The sequence below is a fragment of the Talpa europaea genome (genome assembly GCF_964194135.1).
Source record: "Talpa europaea genome assembly, chromosome: 6".
Taxonomy (NCBI): Eukaryota; Metazoa; Chordata; class Mammalia; order Eulipotyphla; family Talpidae; genus Talpa; species Talpa europaea.
Window position 1 is genome coordinate 117756523 of NC_140072.1, and position 23501 is coordinate 117780023.

Genomic DNA, 23501 nt, shown 5'->3' on the forward strand with positions numbered 1-23501 from the left:
CATTTCTACTTCCTCAATCTCTCAACTTTTTTCCTTTTTCAGGATCTGATTTTTACATCAAAAGTTTTCTGAAATGTCTTCTGGTCTTTGCCTGCTCATTCATATTTACAAATGTGTTACTAAGACAAATTGGAAAGTCTGTCATTGTGCAGAGTATGGAGGAAGCAGATAACCATTTCAGCGAGAAGCTTCTTCATCTCCAATATTGATTCTAGTGCGGGCTCTCATTTCCACCTTCAGCTAGTCTCACTGTGATGAAGTTTTTGGGTAATCTGTCACAACCTCTCTGGAATTTAAGTCCCCTGTCTTTTTGCTGAGTAGGGGGCAATAGTTGGTTATAAAAGCTAGAAATGATTTCTAGAGTCTGATCTCAGAGTTTTAATCAGTTTTTTATCTTGGTGTCACTTCCACAACTTGCTTCCCAAGGTATATGCTACTTCCAACCCCTGCACTGATTTTGAGCTGTGGCATACATCACCCTGCCTCTGTGGGAGGCATTGAGTAGAGAAAGTTGAAATCTGAATTTCAAGGGGAAACTTTAGAACTATATCTGGTTTGCTTGAACAATTTTGTCAATAATTCAAACAAGCTGCTGTCTGCTCTTTCATCTTGAGTTTATATCATTTGGATTTCTAGAATTTGCTTTTATTTTTCTTGTCATTTTAGGGGACTTTAGGAAACAGAATGAGGAAAAAAGTATATATGTTCAATGCACTATCTTTAATCAGAAGCTTAATCCTTCTCTATTTCTATGGTGATATTATTATATAATATATAAAATATACATTAATGAATGAGTAGGAGATAAGAAAATAGAGGTACATTGTCATCATGTCACACACACACACAATCACACACTGCTCTAGATGAGGTCTCTGATGTTTTTTGAATTGCCAGTTTCAACATCACTTTTTTATCCTCATTTTACTCTGATTGAAAATCTGCTCCTTTGTTTTTGTGTCACCTTCCCCTTGACTTCGTGACACCAGTCTTCCTTGTTGCTTGTATTTTCTTCTGATTTTCTTTTCTCTGTCCACTCCCCTTGGATAGGTGAACCCCAGTATTGGAATCTCCCTCCCTTTTTTTTTTCTTTTTTCTCTTATTTTTTCTGATTGCCTTAAACATTTCCACTATTCTCTTTTTATAGATAAACAGTTTTTATCCTTAACCTAGATGGCTCCTCGGGTGCCCCATGGTACCTTGGGTTCCTTAAATTCCAAACAAAATTCATTGCATTCCCAGACTCTCTTTTTCTCCAACCAATTCAGTTGCTGCTTCTTATCTCTTAATATTGTTTATATAAATCAGGTATAGGCAACTTTTTTCTATAAAGGCCAGATAGTAGATATTTCAGGCTTCGTGAGCCATGTATATATAGTTCGTCAGTTGTGCTGTGGTAGTGAAAAGTAACCCTCATCCATATGTAAACAAATCAGTGTGACTGTATTCCATTAATACTTTATAAAAATGGAGTAGTAGGCTGGATTTGTCCTGTCAGCCACAGCTTGCTGACCCCTGACGTAGGTTAATGGCTATTCTAGTTAAACCTCTAGTTGACCATGATGTGGTCAGCACATCGTGAAGACTTTGCCTGTCCAGATCTATCCACCACCACCCAACACACTCTCCTCTCTCAGACCCTAGTGTTTTTCCCCTGTCAGTTGCACTGGGTGTTTATCCATCCTCATTGCTCCACCTGCTTCCAAAATGTCTTGTGAAAACAACTTATCCTTTTACCCCTTGTTTAAAATACTCAGTTTTTGCAAATACCTACGCTGCAGGGCTTCCCCGATTTTAGGTGCATTCAAGCATGGTAAGTCTTTGTTAAATTAAATACTTCCAAGCCCTACATCAGAAGTTCTGATTATGTTCATTGGAGATGGAGGCTGGGAATCTGCATTTTTAAAAAAAAAACATCCCAGGTGCATCTGTAGCGTGCATTCCTCTGACATTTGAAAAATACTGGCCCATATCCCACTGCATGGAAAGCATGACCCTCCCTGCCTTTCCTGTCTTTCCAGCCCCACCTCTCAGCTCACAGCCTCTAGCCCAGCAGACTGGAGGTCAGCCCTTTTCCTGGAGTGGCCATGCTGAATTACCCCTTTCAATTTCAATAGTTACTTTGTCCACGATGCCCTATACTCCTTGTTTGCCTGAATTTCCTTCATTTGAAACTCAATGAAGTTTCAAGTACCAATTCAAGTACCAGCTGCTGTGTTGAATTTCTTACCCTATGTGTATCTGTATTCCACTACCTATAACATATTAATTGATTTTTATGCTTACTTGTCTATCTCACCTTTTAGATTGTGAGTTTTCTGGAGAGCAGGAACTATATGTTCTACATGTGAGCATATCTATATTTTAGAGCAGACACTGAAATTCTAGAATGAGTACACTAATTTTTTTTTATTTGATATAAGAAGTAGGCTTGGGATATTAATATATGCATTTTATAGATAATTAAACTGAGATTCTTAGATAAAAATGACTTATTCAAGGTCCACCATTTTGTAAAAATAATCAAGGATATTAAATATTTTTTACTTTTTGTGCTTTTTTCCATTACACATGTTGCCTTGCTAACATGACAAAGATTATTCCCTGTGCTCAAGTAAACCTTGAATCCTGGAAGTATCCCATGGGAATTTCCAATTTGGGTATCTTCATTCAGTCTGTTGATTATTTAATGTCATAAATCAGCCCAGAGTCACTGCTCACAGATTGACCCCTATGGATAAATCAATGGATAAGTCACAGAAACTCTTGAAATAGTAATCTGGGTTTAATGTAATTATGTGGGAAAGAATACATGCTAATTCTTCATTATTTTTGTCAGGTGAAGGAAAGGATTATGTGCTAAGAGGCAAATACATGAGCTTTCAGACCTATCAGCATATAGGCATTTAGTGCTCATTTCATTTTGCTTTTTTTTTTTAAAGAGTAGACAATTTTTTTGTTAAAGATTTATTTATTTATTTATACAAGCACTGGGTATAGTCAGAAGCGCGGGAAGGTGAGAGAATTCACCAGAGCGGGGAGCAGAACAGGCAGAAGGAAGGAAATGCACTGCTGAGGGGAGCAGCGGGCAGCAGGAGAGTTCTGCGCGCCATGCAGGACCCTACTCTGGTGGCCTGGGAGCAGCAGGACATCGAACCGGTGCTGCAGAGGCTGCGGGCAGCTTCACAACCCAGTGCTCAACCGCTGCGCCACCGGGGAGGCCCTCATTTTGCTTTTTCTTAAGTTTTATTTCTGTCCCTAACAAGTAGGAAATTTGTACTTTATTTTCATCGCATCTTGCACTTGCACTTACTCATGTGAATGAAACAGGTAAAGACAAAATTTCATTTCCACCTTTTACCTTTGATTGATGGTACAGTAATGATGAAGCAGAGAAATGCTCCAAAGGCAGATCAAATTAGAAGTATATAAGCAGTTATTGGAAACTATCAACTAGAAAATCAACCTCAGAAGACTGAATGGCTGTATGTGTTTCTGGTTCCTTACAACAATGAAACATACCAAAGCAACCTAGAGACCAGAAACTTGATTGACATTTTAATTTAATAACTTTCATATTTCCTTGATAAATGCATGCTTAACATAAATAGTACCTACTCGTATCATTTGTATTCCTTTTAAACACAACCAATTAGTATTAATGAATTATTGCTTGCACAGTAAAAAATAAGCTGGTTTCTTTTTTAAAACAATTTAACTTTTTTTTATTGATTTTGCTTACATAATAAGGAATCAGCAACTACAACAGTTGCCACTTTAAGTGGCCATAGAAAAACAAAATATATAGTTATTTTACATGGTTATATTACAATTTTATAAAGTTAACTACAGCATGCCCATGTTTTGTTATAAACTATTTCATTGGCCATATGTAACCTGTCAAATACTAAAAGGTGTTTGAATATACACTTATATTAGCAGTGTAGAAAGGAGAAAACAGGCTAACATTGCTTATAAATCTTTTAAGCTTTATTAACCATGTTAACATTATTTTTTTCAATGGCTATATTATACAGTTTTTGATACTACAAAATGTTTTAAAGTTAAACAGTAGCACCTTTCCCTGTCTTCATTTTAAGTATGCTAAGAAACCATGTTTGTTTCTCACCAACCCTTGAATTTTAAATCAAACCATTTTCAAAAAGCTACTGAATACAATTTCATTATAAATAGTGTATGTATAGACTCTGTGTACAGTTTCAAAATCTGGCAAGATGAAGACAGACCACTATTCTGACGTGGAGAAAGGAAGATATTAGGATGTAAATGAGGAATAAAAACAAAACTCAGTAGATGGTATTAAAAATGAGCAAAAACTTGAAAAAGTGGGTAAAACATGTATTACAAAGTGGGAAAATATTAGTTACCCAATTTTAATTTAAAATCCAAAGTTTGAGAGTCCTTTGTGATGACAGACATCTGAAATAGTGATTGGGAAGAAATTAATAAACAAGACCAAGTGATTTGTAAATAGAATCCATGTGGCATGTGAATTAATTCTTGTCCTTCCTTTTCGGCCACACTGTTGGGTTTGGTTTACTGTATCTTCCCATCCCATGCTGGCAGAAAACAACATTGCTAGGTTATTTCCAATATGTGGCCCTAGGTTACCAAAAGAAAAAAGAGTAGAAACTCTGTTATATTTTAAGACAGAGTTAAAGCTCTTGGGCCCAATTTGTTCCTGATGTCACTCTGAGAACATTGCACTGTGTTTTGCTGGAACAGAATCAGGACCTTTTGCATTGATGTGACGGGGCAATGACGAACGTCAGGCTAAGAATGGGAATCCGCCCCATGGGTTTCCTCTCACCCCACCTCATTTCCTCTTTCTTCCATTTTCTTGTACATATTTTCACACACATCTCATCCCAAGCTAACCCAAGGCCTTCTGCAGAGGGGATTAAAGAATTAGGCAAGAATGCACAAAGTTAGAGGTTCTTAGAGTTTAAAAAAAGCTGTGATACTTGGGACAGAAAAGCACCAGGTCAAAGACTTTTTTCCTATTAGTTATTTACAAAAATAGTATGACAATTAGTAGTAAGCTTTACAAATAACTGTTAAATTGACTCACTTGTGTGATCTTAAAAAATAGCATTTGAACTATCATGTTATATATATGCCAGAAACCACTTTAACTACAGCTTAGAGGAGAGGATGCCTCTGTCATGTGGCAACTGCGCCAGGCAACTCACATTATGTCCATTATGGGGTTACTGGCATCTCTCCATCCTAAAGGTATGAACAGTGGGGCCTGCCCTTCATTTAATCATTTGCATGTAATGTATTGTAGTTGAGTATTTACAGATGACAGTACTAAACAAATAATATTTAAATGACAACAGTGAAGGAAGAATTTATTAATAATCCTGAAAAAGTTGTAGGTAGTATTTTCTTTGCAGAGTGTGTGAAGGGAGATTTAAAAGCAGTGTTTTGGGCTAATATTCCAAATCTTTTCTCTCCCTTGGAGCTTATCTAAATGTAACAAGTTCAGTGACTTCCAAAAACCTTTGTCTCCTGTTCTGATACGCCCTCCTAATGATTTAAATGTTTCGAAGGTCGAAGAATAAAGAATAGACCAGCTAACTGTTTTCACATTTTATATCCAATTATATAGCCCAACTTATGGTCTGACATTATTCATAAAAAACTCCTTTGAAGGATTTCTAAAATTGAGGAATTTAAACTTCATTTTAAAATTCTTTCACAGTGACACATTTTTCCTTTGTATAAGATTCACATTAAACAAAATAGACCTCTTTCATAAGAATACTGAGTGAGCTCATTTTAAACATAAGCGGTGTATGAATATACTAGAAGTTAGTAAGAGCTACACGGAAGTGCTGACACTAGAAAATTAAGTGCTTTCACAATGAAGCTTTTTAAATTCTCACTGCTTTTCATGCTGTAAACAGCTCATAAAAAGTCATGCGTAACTACAAGTGTTAAGAAAATAATCACTCATATATTGTTTTGTGCAAACACACAGTTGTTTTGTTTTGGCAAATGCCTCACTTTTTTAATGACTTTTGTCCAAAATAAAGAAAATGGAATTAAATGAATATCCCTCCTTTCAAGATGAGCTGTATTTATTACTGGAACGGAAGTTGTCGTATCCGTGATCATTAGCTTTGAACTTTAAGCACGACTGCTTTTCCTCCAAGGACTGTTTTTCTTCAAATGACTGGCACCAGCAGCATAAGCATGACTGTATGAAACAAAAAACTCATGATATGTTTCAACCAGGCATACTGTCACTACTCTTTCTATGTTCTAAAGGTTTGACTTTCTTGCCATGATCTGGAATTCTTAGGCCACCTTCTTTCCTTACTCTTTTTTTTTTCCCTTAAAAAAATCACAGAAATAGTATATGACCACTTAAAGGTAGAAAATACAGAGAAGAAAATGTACATAATTAGAATTCCTCACCAGGATAAAGACTCTCTTAATTCTTATTATTTGACTCTTGAATACTTGATCGCTGATAAATTTATAATTCAAGACTTTTTCCTATGCAAATATACATATTATCATACATATACACCGTGTATGTGTATCTGTAGAAGTGTGGATATAATTTATCTTAATAAGCATGTCTGCAATCTACTTCACTTGACAGTGTCCTAAAGATCTTTGTGTGTCAGTGAATTAATATTATGTTGCCATATTTTTCAGCCACATTCTCATGTACCTTGTCAATACTGTTACACAATAAGTGCCTGTTTTATTTATCGAATTTTTTTTCATGGATTTTTTTAAAATTCAAAACTTTGTTCCTTTTCTTTGTTTCCTGAATATCTGTACTTATAAGAAATAAGGAGAGTCATTGCTTTCTATTCTGTAAAATGATGGAGTTGATCTTGATAAAAGTTATTTTCCAGTTATCCTTTCTCCCTGACACTATCACCTGCGTTTATGAGTGGGTAAAGAATTTTCATAGACAACCTTTGGTTTTACAAGGATGTTAAGTTCTTGATTTTTCAATAATGAACAACCTGGGATAAATGAATTATTACCATATAAAGTGAGGGAATATTTTATTTCATGTTGGATTGTTGGCAAGAATGAATGAATGGAGGGATGTTAAGATTAAAAGGAGACCATATTCCACGTCAAGTAGTGCTTCACTGCTACACAAAGAAAGCAGAAAAGAGGAGGTAGAACCTGAATAATTTCTTCATTTGACTGGCTATTTCCATTTAATCCACATTGCACTGCACATCCAAAACCTACCCAAAATAGGAACAGTGCACTTAATTCATGTTTAACTTTTCTTTTACTTAGTGATATTTGTTAAACATAAATACATATAATTTGATTAATTTTCTAAGCAATTCTATGCATATAGCATGCTCACTAAGGCCGTAGGGAGAAGTTGACTAGGATTTGTAGACTGAAATCAACTAAAGTGATTTATGAACAAAGCTCATATTTTAAAAATCATCCATAATGTAATGCAAAGGAAAACTTACTAGAACTCTCTAGATAGAAATAGTAATAGTTTAGAAAGGTTATATTTGATGGCAGATTAAAAGAACTGTTTATTGTTAAATACCCTCTTACCTTAAAACAGTTTTTGAATCTTTTGCTCACCAAATACAGAGCTATTGGATTAATGCAGGAATTCAGGGAGGCCATGTTGATGCCGATATAGTCCAAGACCAACAAAAAGCTGAAAAAAATTACCCAAAATGTGTCTGTGAAAAACATGCTGCCCTGAGCATGTATTGTTTGCACTCTTGTGCTTTTGTGACGGAAAAGATTACCCAGGTACAGTGTTTTTTTCCCTCTGTCACTGGTCTTGCTGATAATGACCTCTTTCTCTGCTTGTCTCTCTCGTTCTCTATCATCACACCTCCCTCCTCCCCCATGCCAGTTAATTCTCTTTTAAAATCAAACTCAACAAGCAACTATAAACCAGATACACACTATGGGGGGGGGGAGAGGTGGAGGAGGATTAGGGTCAAAATAAGGGGGGGGGTTGTAGGGAGACTATAACCAAGATGAAAATGCATACATTGTGCAAAAATGAAAAATGATGTAAAAATACATAACATAAAATTAAAAAAATAAAATGAAATCTCTTTTGGAGGTGCTGAAGCAGGCTGTAATAAAAGTACAGAGGAGAATCAAACTTGATATTTTGAATCCTGCCACTTATTCATCATTTGGACAACTTAGCTCCCCATTCCCAGTGTTCTCATAAGTCCCCTTTACCCCTCCCTCCCAAGCAGGAGTAAAAATAAATGGGAATCTTACTTACTCCCTAAGGCTGAGAAAATGGTTTTCCCTGTTTTCTGCCCTTGAAAGGGACCAAGAGGAAAACTTTTGCACGTCATTTATTTACAAAATATTTCTATTTTCCCTTTCTTACCTCAAAAGTTCACATCTGTTGGGGTCATTCTCATCATAAAGAGTGAGCTTCAGAATCCTGCTGAGGTGAAGGGGAAGCCAACACAAGGCAAAGACAAGGACTAGGCAAAATACTGTCTTGGCCACTTCCCGTCTCTGAAATAAAACAATAGTCAGATCCTGCAAAAATGGATGATACTCACAGTGTTCTCTCTTTCCAAACAGAATATCTAGTACTGTTTATATAAAAAGTCTTGGCATTTGTAAAAATTCAGGATACTGGACTTTAAGCTCAATAGTTAATGTGAATTAGAACTTAAATGACTAGAGATCTCCTTCTAGGTCCTTTAAGATTATATAGATATAATTTCTATCTCTAGATAAATAATATTAAATATATTCTTTGTTCAAAATAATCAGCATCAAGAAAAAAGAAGTATGCTCTGGTATATAATAATTTGAGTTTATTATTTTTTCATAGTCATAATCATAGTCATGAGTCAGCAAATATTTCCATTTTCTTACCTGCTTTAAGTGATCATTTAAGGCAATCTGCATGCCACTTTTCTTTCTCAACATTTCACATGTCATCAGGGTATAAAAAAATGCAGTTATGGCCAATGGCAAGCAGAAATAGAAACTAAACAGCCACCAGTCTTTAGCTGTCTTGTAAAACTTTGAAGGAGAGAAAATTTTGTGATTAATACTCCTCTTTAAGAAAATATTACATACCAAATATTAAAATAAAAAAATTCACAAGGAATAAATTGTCTTTTAAATTATATCTACTTCAAAAATAACTATAGAATCTTTCAGATCTTATCTACTGGACAATAATAAGATAGGAAATGAAACAAAATTTTCTTAATGCATTTTAATTCTTGGAAGGCAGTGTACTATAATTATGTGTAAAAATTTAAGCATTTTAGAAAAATTCAAAATACTTAGTAATTCAATGCTTTATCTTCCAGGTTTAACAAGTTATCCTCAAGGTATTCTTTGTATGAAATTCCAACTCTAAATATGTGAAGATACCCTAGTGTTTAACAAGTTTATTTCATGGGAAAAACGATATAAAAAGGTCTGTGTTAATCAGTTAGCTCATTAATGTAGAATTCTATACCAATTAAAAAATCAAAGTTGTTTATGGCTTGTACCTTTCCCTTACTCTTTTTCTGCTTTTTTTTCCTTTTTAGAAAGTTTTTGCTCCAGTTATATCTGTATCAGAAATGAATTATATAACCTATATAGTACTACTTCCCCTTTTAACTATTAAGTCACAAGAAAATCACAGTCTCATTCTTAATTTCACATTAATGTTCCTTTTTATACTTTTGATTTCATTGTATATACAACTCATGAATTTTTATAGTTTTCTTATATGTGAAGTAGAAGAAAATCATTGCTGACCCTTTGCCTTAAATTATTGTATTGGTAAGAGCTTTGCACACTGATGATCTCTTCTAAAGACCAGTATCCACATGCTTTTCCTATTTCCTGATTAAACATTCTTTAATAAAAGGCCAAGAAGATTCTTTGAAATGGCAGCTTTCCCTTTAGATTGAAGGCAGGCTTGCCATTCAGAATCCATCTGTAGCAGCATGACCTCTACCTGATCATTCCCTGAACCATTCACTCCCTCTGATGAATAATGTCTTATGCAGAATATGTAGTTGTTCTCAGTCCTTATGGGGATTGAGTGGAAAAGCTATAAATTCAGATCAATTCACTTCTTTTGCTGTGAACCTTTTGCTGTTTGAATGTATCCCTGAGAGCCAGAGGATTCTTAGAAAAGTAGTGACCCAGCTTCTTGCAGCTTGGGTAATTAGTCACTGTTCACCTCTCAATCCAGAGAGGATGCTCGATTTATGCCAAGGACAGTCATCAATCAATCCTTTCCCCAGACAGAGTGATCATGGGACAATAGCTAAATATTTATAAGGCAAGAGCAGACAGAAAAAAAAATCAATTAAATTTACCTGCATGAAGCCTGTTTTCTGGGTGGGATTAAGCAAGCAGATTCGCAGATAACTTCCTTTGTAGTCAATGGTAATCAAATCAAAGCCCATGGCTTCAGGGACAGCCAGAACCACTGAGACCACCCAAATTAAAACAATTTCTACTGCTGTCCACTTTGGAACTCCAATACCTTTAATTCGACTCCAAGAAGCAACAGCTCGATATCTGAAGAGTAAAAGAGAGCTGTTTGTCAAGCTGGCAGAACCTGGTTTTATTGAATTACATAGTTTATTTTCTAAGTAACATGGCAATTAGTAGTCTGGAGGTCAGGATATACCTGGCTTCAATATAAGCTCTTACCTGTCGATACTTAGAGCACATAGACTCAGCACAGTGATTCCCACAGAGGCCTTCTGTATGAAAGGCACGAGCTTACACATCTCAGCTCCAAAGGGCCAGTCCTCTGCAAGCAGCTGCATGGAGGAGACGAGAAGCTCTGTCAGGGAGATTTTCACAAGCTTCCTCTCAGCTGCATTACTTAGTGGAGAGTAATTAGCATGCAGTGTAAGGTAACAAATTTCAGTTCTTATTCTTTTCCTCATAGACTATAAGCACTGGTATTCAGTATATGGAATAAAAGCATGTATTGGGAATAATGAAAGTGCAGCCAGTTCAGGAGAATTTGTTATACATATGCAATAGCTTAGGGTCCGCATCTCCACAGCAAGGCCAACTGGGACCAGTCACGTAAGTTCCCCTTACAAATTTGAACGCAGAGCTAAAAATCCCTCGTATTGTCATGGAGTCACAAATGCTCGGGTCAAAGCCAATCAAAACATAGGTTAATTAAAAATGGATAATAAACCATGTTTCTTAGATAGGGAGATTAGACTACTATGGAGAACAGTGTGTGTGTTCCATATATTTATTCTTCACTGTACTGGACTTACTTGGCTGTCGGCTAATTCAGCAAGAATAGGCACGCTACTCTTTAACATACCATGCACACTTCTGCCTAGGCTTACACGTGGTCCTTCCTTATCTAGGAGGGTGTCTTCCCCACAGATACACTTTGCTAACTTCCTTATATCCCTCAGATCTTATTCAAACTTTAGTCTTTAAACATGACCTATCCTGACCTTAAGTTAGCATAGTGACTGGCTGACTCCCTTACCTGACTCTACCTCCTTTTTTAATCTATAGTACTTATGAACTCCTATTGCATAGATTATAATGCTTGTTTGTTTGGTTTTGCTGTCTGGCACTCCTAGAGTATAAAACAGTATGAGCTCAGCAACTGCCCAGTACTGACACATAATTGAAGCTTAATAAATATTTAAGCCCTTAGACTATGTAGGAACTAGTTACACAATGAGGAAAAAAGATATAGTTCTTGCTATAATGCATGTATTTCTTTTTATTTGACTTCAGGCTACGCAACTATTCATTTTTTGTTAAACTCAGTTATTTTCTTTCTTAGGACAATTGGATGTGCCCCACGTGGGTAAATGAATCACTTTAAATTAGCATCTGGATCAAATGTTCGTGAGGTTTAGAAAATAAAGAGAGGTATTGCATATCTATCTTTTTTAAAAATTAAAAAAAACAACCACCAAAAGCAAAAACTATTTTGAAACACAATGGAGTCCTTCCATCCTTTCCATGATGAGGGTATTATGTGAGGTTTGTCAAGCTGGGCTATTGTTCTAAAACTAGAATGGCACCAGGCCCAATGGGTATCTCAGTAAGAATGTGATTTGGAGGTCTAACATTGGAGCAAATTTATTTCTAAGTTAAATTCGAAAAATTACACTGGCATTAGGACAAATGCTGGTAAACTTACCACAGTTATCTTTTATCGAGAGTCCTGAAAGCCTATGGGGTGAAGCAGTTAACACAGTGGAACACCCAAGTCTAAGAAAGTCAGTGGTGTCAGGAAGGTAATAGACAGTGGTGGCAACTACAAAGAGTGGATGCTAATAAACAATGACGTGTTTTTTGCCAAAAGTGGTTATTTTTATATGAAAGACACAATTTATAAAATTTGTCGCCTAATTCATATTTAAAAACAAACACTGTCACATAACATTATAGTCTCATATTAAACGATTATGAAGATATTTGGGTGCTTTCTTGATTGGTTTCTCAGGAATGATTCTGAAGAATCAGCATTTGTGTAAGACCTGACTAAAAGAGAGAGTAAGCCATGAAAAGAACATTCTAGGCAGAGGAAAGAGCAAGTACAGAGGACCTGAGGTCAAAAGAAGTCTGGTATGCTAAAGGGATAGCCAGAGTGCTAGCAAAGTTGGAGCACAGTGATCTAGAACAAGTGTCTAGGATATGAAATTGTAGAAGGAGGAGTTCCAGTGATTTTTTTGAGGAAGTCAGGGATAACACAAACTTAAGTTTTTAAGAAAATGATTCTGGAGGCTCATTGAGAATAGAATATGGGGAAAAGCAAACAGCAGATTTGGTAAGGGTTCATGGTGGACTGGAACCTGTCATGCTCCAAAGCTGTGGAGAATGGATTATTGACTGTGTAGATTTTGAAGGCAGAGTGAGCAGAATTTGTTGTTGGGTTGGGAGCTCCAATAGGTTTATTACGTGGATGGTGAAGTCATTTACTGAATTGGGAAGATTCAGGGTACCATAGGTCTGAACTGGCTATGACCTCAAGCTACCTTAAAAAAATTGCCAGTTGTACTTGGAAACATAAGTATAAAAATGTTCCAGTCAGTTACAAGGTGCCAGACTCAGTGTGGTGTAAATTATCCAGGCAATGTTCTTGTCAGAATATTCTGATTGTCCACAGATGTCTTAGGGGGGCAAAAAGAAAGCAAACCTGAGGCTTACGTGGCACTGTTTCAAGCACTTTACGCCTAATATATCATTGAATTCCCAAAGCAATCCTATGAGGCAGTACTGTCAATGTCCCCATTTTATAGATAAGGATGCTGAGGACCTCAGAAGTTTACTAACTTGCTATGTTGGTTTCAAGTATGTCCACAAGTTCTTTGATACTCCTCCCTTCAAAAGGTGAAGTTCATTTCCCTTCCCTTGAATGTTGTTGGACTTGCTTTGAAGGAACAGAATGTGCTGAGAGTGACATGTGACCTCTGAGACTAGTTCATAAAAGGCACCATCGCTTTCTCTGTGCTTGCTTTTGGATCCCTCATCTTGAGGGAGGGCAGTAGCCATGTCCTGAGGATCCCTTCTCAAGCCTTGCTTTGTGGAGGCCCACTGGTGAGGAACTGAGTCCTCCTGAAAATGGTCAGCATTAATTTTCTAGGTGTGAGAGGATCCTCCAGCCTTAGGCAAACCTTCGGATAACACCAGCACCCATAATATCTTGATTGCACTCTCATAAGAGATCCTGAGCCAGAACCACCCAGCCAAGCAGCTTCTGAATTCCTAACCCAAAGACATAGTGTGAGATAATAAATGTACACTGTTCAAGCCACTACATTTTGGAATAATTTGCCATTCATTAAACAACTAATATGTCCTTGATCACTCCCTTAAGTAACAGACCCACATTTGAACTTAAACGTTTTGAATCTAGAGTCTGTAGTCTTTGGAAGAGACTGACCTTACAAAAAAGAATGTTTAGAATTCAATCAAATATTAGTGCTTTTAAAATCAGAGATTTTAATGTAATTTTACATTACAGGGTAAAATTTTCTTATCAGTTAGCTTTTTATTCACACAATGTCCAAATATGAGGACTTTTCAGGTGTTTCATTTTCTCAGACTATTTCCAAATATGCAAATAATAGTTTCACATAGGAATGACCATCATCTGCATCAAGAGTGTCTAGGCCGTCAAAGGGAATGAAATCTAGCCAGTGAAAATGAGCTCTGCCCTGAACCCAGGCTCTGTTTGGAGGTTACTGTTGTCTTTGGCTCAGCCTAGAAATTGGGTTATTGCTCTTCATACCACTGTGAGGCCTGCAGCCCGACCTCTGACCCCCGTTATCACAGTGGACAGAGAAACACAAACTGCATCTGTACCCGTTCTCCTCAAGTTCCACAAGAGATAGTCGGAAACCTAATTGTAACTGAGAGATTGCAATTTTTTTTTTTTAATTTACCCTTCCTAAAGGAAAGGGACTGAAAAATAAGGAACATTATAACCTTCATCAGCTTTTAGTATTTCAGGGTTCCACTTCAGACCTGGGTGCCTCTGGCCCAGAGAGACCACAGAAGATGGGGGACAGAGTGCCAGTGTCACTTGTATTTTTCTGTAGTGGGAACAATGACTCTGGCAGAAACCTCTGCCTCTCTGATCAGGAAGCTATGTGGACAAACTTTGCCCACTACAGATACCACCTCGCTCTCATCCTGACAGTCTCTAGCAGGAAGGTCTGTGAGCATCTCATTGCTTGGAGCTATTTTGAATATTTGCAAAGACTTCTTGTTTAATGGTAAATACAGCACAGGGTGGGAAAACACTCAGAAGTTAAAAAAAAAAAAAAAATTCACTCTCAGCCAAAAAATCTTAGCGCTATCACTAAGATTTGGTGGAAGAATATTCTTATAGGTTTGTATGATTCCTGAAAAGTAATTATTTTACAATTTGTTGACAAAAATGACATCTAACACCCATAGTTTGAAATTCAACCACACAGCTTTCTTCTTTGTAGAGAAAATTGACTGATTTTATTGCAACAGCAGCACCTTTAACTTCAACTTAGCAAGACTATTCCTTATTCACTATTTTTAGTTTTTTCTTCAGGATTTTACGCCATGAAATTAGATTACTGAAGAACAGGCCTGAATGTTGAAGACAAATCAGGCATGAAGTCTCTCTGATTGCGAAAGGGATGCTTGAGTTCGATATAATTTGTAGGTCCTTGTCACATGAATTAAATTTTTAGATCCTGTTTAAAATTAAGTTTGTCTGTACATTGCCTATCATTTATTACACATGAGCCAGTTAGAAAATAGTCCATACCTGACTCTGCTTTTCACCTTGTGATGGTTCATCCAAGAAGGAAATTTTGTTAGTTTCCTGGAAGCTCTATGGTATTCATTTGGAAAAGTATAGCCTGTGCATTCATGGAGCTTCCCCCTAGGTTAGAATGCCTCCTTAGCACATTTCTTTTGTATAAATAAACACAAGCAAATAAATAGTAGATGAAAAGTAGATGTGACTATACTAATTATAAGCTTTCTACTCAGGGATGGCCATGATTACATAACTTTGTGGGAATAGTTGTTTGAGAAAGAATAGAATCCAAGTAAATTATATTAATTATAAAATTTTCCTTTTTAATTAAAGGGTAAGTAGCATCACCAGAAAATAAATTGTCTTTTTTTTAAGGGTATTGTTAAGTGAGTCCTACAAAAATCTTTCCAACTGGGGTATTTACATTTTTATTTTTCTTTTTTATTAAAAATTACATTCTTGAGACTTTAAGTGGAGAAAATCATGCTAATATGTACCGCTGCTAATCCCCAAAGGAATCAAGCCCCATAAAGTCAGGAAATGCCAGAGTTAACCATCTTGCACTAACAAATGTTCAGTCACATCATTAACTATATATGCCATTTTCTTTATCCTAATTAAAAGTATACACTGAACTTTAACTGATTCAGAATATTTTACACTTTAATGCTTAGCACAGTGGCTAGCACCTCTAGTCACTCATCAAATACTTGCTGAATAACAAGAATGAATGAGCAAATGGATGAATAAATGCATTTGATGGCAAAGCTGAAATCATGTGATAAAATTTGTCATGTGTGTTTCGGTTCTTCTACTTGAAACAAAGTTTTTAGGGAATTGTGATGACTGCGCTTTCTCCCCCTGCCCCCCATAATCTAATCCTTGTTGTTCTTCTGGATGACCAGGTCTTGTTGACATTGGTCTTAGGACCTTGGGGATTGAGACTTGAGGTATGATTGTTTTCCCATTGGAGTTCTGCCTTCCGTGCAGGCGGGAATAAGAGAAAATCAAAAATTCCTCTCCCACCCTGTCTCCTACTCAGACTTGTGAAGGATATGACTGATAGAAAGCAGAACCTGCTGATTCTCACTATCTAATGGGATCGTATGAGGAGGCTAAGTTGTAAATTTGGTAGAGATGAATGCAGTAAGCATCAGGCAGGTGCTGTGAGAGATGGTGACTGAAGCAGGTAGGTGAGCAACTTACTAATGAGGACAAATAAGTTTATTTGGACAGATTGTGGTCCATTCCATCTCATGCTAGACTGTGGCCCTTTCTTTCAAATGACTATTATAGATTCTTTTTTACAGTCAGTCAAATAAGGGAAATAATGGAGTGGTTGTATTTCACAACTTGGGAAAGAGTGTATTCTTCTGTTTTTATATTGGCTTCCTGTAACAGATAAGAATTTTTCTGAGTTTGGAACTAAGGTTTTAATAAGATAGAGCACTCTCATGCAAGGATTTTCTTATCAGAATTCCCTTTCTTTTTTTATGCATACATTTTGAGAAAATTTTAGATAAGTTGCTGGTCAATTACATAGAAAATATTTTCCTGACATATATTGTACATCTGCCCTTGGAGACAAATATTGATTACAAGTTCCACCGTGCATCATTAAAAGGCACTTGAGGATTAGGCTATTGGGCTTAAAATATGTGGGTAATAATGGCAGTTTATCCCTCAGGTATACCATTTAAATACTGCCCCCAGAGATGCCCCCTCTATTCCTAGGGAGCTGTTGTGTATGCCCCCATAAAATAGAGAGCATCTCATTGCTCTGGAAAGATTCCTATGACTTGCTGAAATAGAATGATAACTCCATGAAGATGAATTAAGATTCATGAAACAAGTCTCTAAGAAAAGCAAAGAAAGAATAAAAATTAAAAAGTAAATATTTCTTAGGAAAAATTTAATTTCACTGCAAATACATTTCCCTACCAGTTTTACCATGAAGTTTATTTCTAACAGGCCAATGAAGAAATGGATTGCTATTCTCCTATTGTCTGAACTTAGAAATATATCCACAGTTTGTGCTTAAAATCTTGTTGCTTTTTGCTAACACATTTTGTATTCTGAAGAGATCCAACTAGAAGAATTAAGAAAAACTATTTACAAACCTAGCCAATTTATAAGGTTTACTTTTGGAACTGGATCACCTTGACCCCTGAAGAAAGTGGAGAATTATAACCTGATGACCTGATGGTTCAGAATGAAACTTTCAAGCTTAATGAATTCAACCAATCTTATTAAGTAATTTCATGTCCCACTTAAATCTAATTCTATCTATAGACTTTCTTATGGGACACTGGTAAACTACTAACAGAAAATATTTGACTAATGTGGAATTCAAAGGCTCTTTAAAATATTGCAAATACTGAGTGAGGTGGAAGAGGATGCATACAATATAAAAATACAGAAAATAGTTGTCCTCCTTCTGGAAACTATGATGGAGCAAAAGAGAGAAGTAGTGAGGGAACACAACTCAGGTGTCATGAGGGTGGCAGTGAATCTCAGGGACAGGGAATAACTTGAGAAATCCTTTAGTCAACATTGCCAATACACTACTAACTCAAAAATGATTCTTCTCTCTCTCTCTCTCTCTCTCTCTCTCTCTCTCTCTCTCTCTCTCTCTCTCTCTCTCTCTCTCTTCCTCCCTCCCTCCCTTCCTCTCTCCCTCCCCAACCCACTACTACCATATTTAGGTCACTTATTTCTTTACATTTTTTACCCAGTGGTCTATAGGGAAAGAAAAATAACAAATCTCTAAAAAAAAAAAAGAAAAATCACTGTGGGGGGGAAGTAAAATGATAGAAGTTGTTGACCAAGGTACACCCATCCACCACACTCAGTTATCTTCGAAACATAACCAACCTCTTCTTAACTTTGCTAAGGTCTGAGAGAGAATGTTTCACATCATAAATTACATCTTGAATCTTATTTAAGTTCAGGATTTATCTGTCAACACCCTTTAAAGCACTTAATCATTTATTAGCACTTGGCGTGTTTCTCTAAAAATAATCAACTATAGCATATTAGCCACACAGAGATAACCTTATATGGTTTTCTTTGTGAAATGAAGAACGTGGCTCCCTGGCCTTGAAACAGCTGGGTCTTGGCTATGTCATCCTCTTGTGAAGCTATGGAAATATCTTTAATCTTAAATGACTCATTTAAAGTGAGCAAAGAAAAAAATGTAAAGCCTTTGATAAGTCTTGCTATATTGAAAGGAGCATTGCCTGGACGTTGTAAGAGGCATGGGTTTTTATGGCGTGACCATGATGGATCAAAGGCAAATATAGTAATGCACAGAGCTAACCTGAGCATCCTCTTGCCAACAGTTTTGTCACAGGAATCCTTGACCCAACATGTGCAGCAGTAAATTGGGAATATGAGTCCTGAGGTTCTGGGTTATCTGAATTATGCTATTGGCCTGTTAATAGTCACCAGTTACCTCAGACAGAAATGGGCAAGCTTTCCCCCTTCTTTCTCAACTGGATGGTTATAAAAATATGAGGAGAAAAAGCCCACTGCTTTATGTCTTATGGATAATCCCTTTGTCAAGAAGCATTTGTCAGGTAATGACTATTGTAAGGACTATGTTAGGTGTTAATTTTGTTAATTGATTTGAGATAATTTCTAGCTAATAGTGGTATCCTTTATTAATGTTATTTTAAAGCTAATACTTTGAATTTGCTTAAGTGGCACTCATTTATTTATTTATTTTGATTAAATGGATCTCAAAGGTATCCAAATTCTGTTTTTGGTCACAGTGCTTCTTCTACTAAAATGTCTCTGAATATTGCTAAAATACTATTAAACTGGTAAGGGGAACAGTGTTAATATCTTGGGAGAAATTAGATCCTTCTATCCTTTACTTCTTGCGTGCACACACACACATACACACACGTATAAACTTCCATTTACTGAGTAGAAAATCGTAACTTCAGAAGCTAAATATTTTTTTTTTTTAAATAGAGGCATGTTATTTATTTGTTTGTTTGTTTTGTTTATACATGCACTGGGTACAGTCAGAAGCGCGGGAGGGTGAGAGAATCCACCAGAGCCAGAGCGGGGAGCAGAGCAGGCAGAAGGACCGAAGTACACTGCTGAGGGGAGCAGTGGGCGGCAGGAGAGGTCTGCGTGCCATGTGGGACCCTCCTCTGGTGGCCTGGGAGCAGCCGGGGATCGAACCGGCGCCACAGAGGCCGCGGGCAGCTTCACAACCCAGCGCTCAACCGCTGCGCCACCAGGGAGGCCCTGGAAGCTAAATATTTTTAATTGAATTAATGTTGCATTAGAACATAAATTTCAGGTTTTCATTATTGTGACTCATTGTTGTATACATATATCCATGTACACAAACACACACACATGCACACAGAGTTCATCACTAAAACTCCAAATCTGTCCTTTACTGAACTACATCTCCCTTTCCCCTGAATTTCCCACCCCTCTTCTCCTTTCCCATTTGAAACTAGTTAATTATACACAACCTTGACAACCTCATTAAGTACTAAGAGCAGCCTAGCACGTTAGAGAAGGGTGACTTTGTTCAGAAAGACAGTTTGGTTATATCACAAGCAAAAAATATCTGATTATCCGACAAGGTCACTTCATTCAAAGCATATTTGTAGGTGCAGTGAAGCAGTTCCCCACTTTGCCATGCCAGCATTTTAATGCTAGATGTACCCACCTTGACTATTAAATGTTACGGATCAGCAATTCACCTCTCCCAGCTATAAAGGCAGCCTTTTTGCCTCTAGCCTTTTGCTACAAAGTCTAAACAGCAAAACCATCTAAAGGTACTCCAACAGGTCACCACTTTAATCTTTAAAAATTGTTCCATCATCACTGGACATCTGATTACACTTAGATCTTTATCAAAATAATGTCCATATTGATATCTGTCTTACTGGTTTACAGACCATTTGTTTTCAAATGCAATTTGCAGGGGGTATAGCTCAGGGGTAGAGCATTTGACTGCAAATGCAATTTGCTTACACAAAAAGGAAGCTATATTACATATTTACCTGGAATAACTCAGTTTTCCATGTACATATGGCACAAAGAGTGGAACTGTTGAAGTCCGGGAATTATTTAAAAACTCATTATTTGCTCAAAAATCTTTTACTTCTGCCAACATTCAACCGAGGCCTGCTCACTATTACTTCTAAACCAAACCAAGCCAAATCAACTAAGCAAGCCACCACCAGCAACATAAGTATACCCAGCTTTTTTGCTTCTTATGCAGCTTTGACTTTGGAGCCACTACACTTAGTAGTCAGACAGGCTTGCATAGACAAAACATCTAGATTTCCTCACTCATTTTAGTCTTAGAGGTTTCTAACTGGGCTGGCCATGTAGAATTTCCTGGGATTTCCCTAAACAGACCTTTCACAAAGTTTTATGCAAGTCCAGCAGAAGTACATTTGAGAAGTTCTTTCACTGAGTTTTTCATTCCCCACAACACCTTGTACTTTAAAGTTTCTTAGGTCCTTTTTTGATGAATTGAAATTTGTCTGTTAAATTGGAATGGTAAGAGTTGATTTTTTGGCATTCCCCGGGTAACTGGGTCACTTCTGGCCCTACTGCAGCTGTGGCTGCACTTAAAGGACCCATTTCAGTCTGTGCTTCTCTCTAGAGGCCCTCAATGTTCATAGGACAGGTGGCCATGCAGGATTTTAGGACTTCTCCTATTTACTCCTCATTTCTGGGAGTGTGTCTTTCTAGGGCCAGGATCCTTATCCCAAATCCATCTAAAAACATCAGAAATCTCTAGAATTCCCTGAAAACATGACTATTTGGAGCAGGATTTCCAGAAATTCAGAAAGGACAATTTAAAAGCATGCCCTGTGGTGACTTCTCTGATCTCAAACAACAAAGCATCCCCTACAACATTTTCTCAATCCCACATCTTTTTTTTTTTTTTTTCCCCCTGTACTAAGCCCAGGACTACTTTAGGCAAACCTCCAAAACACATTTATTTCCATTCCCCAAAACTTTGGTTTTGTTTTTATAGGCGACATTTCATTGCTAATCTTGATGGGGAAGCAGTTTTACATATTTGCATAGTCATTTGCAATTTTCCACTTAAGATATTTGTTTTTAGCATCACAAAACCCCAGTAGGTAGGAATTAATAGACTTAGTATAGAGTTAAAGAAACAGGCCCAGAGATACTGGACCTTGAATCAAATAGTGTGGGGTTTAAATCCTTCCCTGGCTTTCCAGGCCTGTTTCTGCTGATGCTCGTGGTAATCACACAGTAATGCTAGCTTCTGACACCATGGCAGACTAAGTTGAATGCTCTTGGTATTATCCACAAAGTAATTGATGTATGGCAGCTTGCTCTTGGAACCTGACAGATTGAGCTGATTCCTGCCTCTACCTCTGACTCATTGTGAGGCCTTATGCATCCTCATACTTATTTGCGAAGTGGAAAAATACGTACTTAATGGGTTGCTGGAAGGAGTAAAGAAAAGTAGCACAGCTGTTGCATCTCACTGTAGGTCTTTGATAAAGAGTCAGTAGCAGTGTGTCATCCACAGCAGGTGAACTACAGCATTCGACTCACAGTGAGGGTTGCTTGCTTTCTTTTAGGATATTTGTTTCCCTAAAACCTGTCCCAGCCCTTCTACTTCCATGGCCCTCCAAGCCAATGCTTCCCAAAGGTAGTTTGTGTATGTGCCATATGGGCATCTTAAGATAAAAGATTTTAATTCAGTTAAGTTTGGGATGGTCTTGCATTTCTAACAAACTTTCAGGTTATATCAGCCAGCTCTGGACTACACTTTTGAGTACAGAGTAGCTCCATTTGGTTGGACTTCGGGACAAGATGCTTTAAGACTTTACACTTGAGCATAATGTCATGCAGGACTAGCTAAAATATAGATTACTCCACCTAGAGTTTGTGAATCAGCAGGCCTGAGCTGGGGTGATAAAATTTCATTTCTAAAATTTCTCAAGTGATGTGGATGCTGCTGGTGTGGGGATTATACCTTTTCTAGGCTTTGCAGGGAACTCCTGAGGACCCCAAGGGATTTGATTCTAATCATTACTGACTTTTTTTTTATTTTAACATTTATCATTTTTTTTAGATTATTTTTAGACCATATTTGCTTCCCCCCACCCCTTCAGATTGAGTCCCCATAGAATTTCCCTCCCCAAGGCACCCATGCACCATCACCACAGTAAAGGAGGGGGTGGATCTTCTTGAGTAAGCTCCTTCCAAAGTCTCTCCACTCCCATCCTTCTAACCCAGACCCTTCCCGTATTCTTGTCCTATTACTAGACACCCTTTACCTTGTAGACATTGATGGGGATGTCAATAATGATGTGCAGCAGGTCTCCCAGAGCCAAGCTGGCTATCAAGATATTAGGGCCATTTCGCATACACTTGTTTTTGTAAATAATTCTCAGCAGTGTGGAGTTTCCGATGATGCCCAGCACGAACACCAGGCAAGACACGACTGTGTTGATGTACTTGAAAGTCCTCTTGATCTCGATGGACCCTTCGCATGGGGGCGGGGAGAGGGCACGTGGAGCGACTCCCCCAGTCTTCCCTCTTTTAGGCATCTGGGGAGGTGCTGACGACCGAGGCAGGCTGCCGTTGGAGCCCCAGGATATTTTAGTGGGGGGCGTCATTATCTCCTCGGCCCCCAAGTGTGGCGGAGTGGCCCCAGCCTGTGCGAATTCCGGCTCTTCTCCCTGGACCCTCATCAAACAGCAGGCGAGGGTTAGCGCCACCAGCGCGCTTCGGCAAGGGCTTGACAGCGGCTGCATGCTGCTGCCTGCTCCAGTGAGCGTCAGGTGGCTTCTCGGTGGCTTTCAGAGTCTAGAGACCAGCGGGAAAGAAAAACCAGACACTTGGTTCAACTACCCCAGCCACGCCCCTGCAAACTGCTAGAGCGACGCACAGCCGCTGCAACCCCAGAGGAAAAGCAACCAGCTTGCGTGCCAGTGGAGGAACTCTGGCGCATGCGGGACCCCCTATGCTGGCCCAGCTTTCCCCTGGTTTTTTTCTCCCCTGTCTCCCTGAAGGGTAAATGACTTGCGGTGAGATGGGACATTCTGGAAGGGGTGTGCCAAGGAGGTAAGGATGGTGTCCTGGGCAAAGCTCTGCGCAACAGTGTGTGCCTGGAGGGGAGACACGTAGTTCTGGCTAAGGGCGCACGGAGACTAGGAAATCAAGGAACCTAGAGGCCAAGGGTAGTGGCAAATCT

At 37.9% G+C, this 23501-nt stretch overlaps 1 protein-coding gene across 1 annotated transcript; it reads right to left on the reverse strand.

Moving 5' to 3' along the window:
• Positions 1 to 6091: 6091 nt before the first annotated feature.
• Positions 6092 to 23070, reverse strand: EDNRB (endothelin receptor type B; the record flags this gene model as incomplete). Its single annotated transcript, XM_084235244.1, has 7 exons — positions 22582 to 23070; positions 10690 to 10802; positions 10350 to 10554; positions 8896 to 9045; positions 8393 to 8526; positions 7582 to 7690; positions 6092 to 6226 (listed from the first exon to the last, which is right to left on the reverse strand). Exons 1-7 carry the CDS (start codon positions 23059 to 23061, stop codon positions 6092 to 6094), a joined length of 1326 nt encoding a protein of 441 aa, XP_084091370.1. The 5' UTR covers positions 23062 to 23070.
• Between the last annotated feature and the right edge of the window lie 431 nt (positions 23071 to 23501).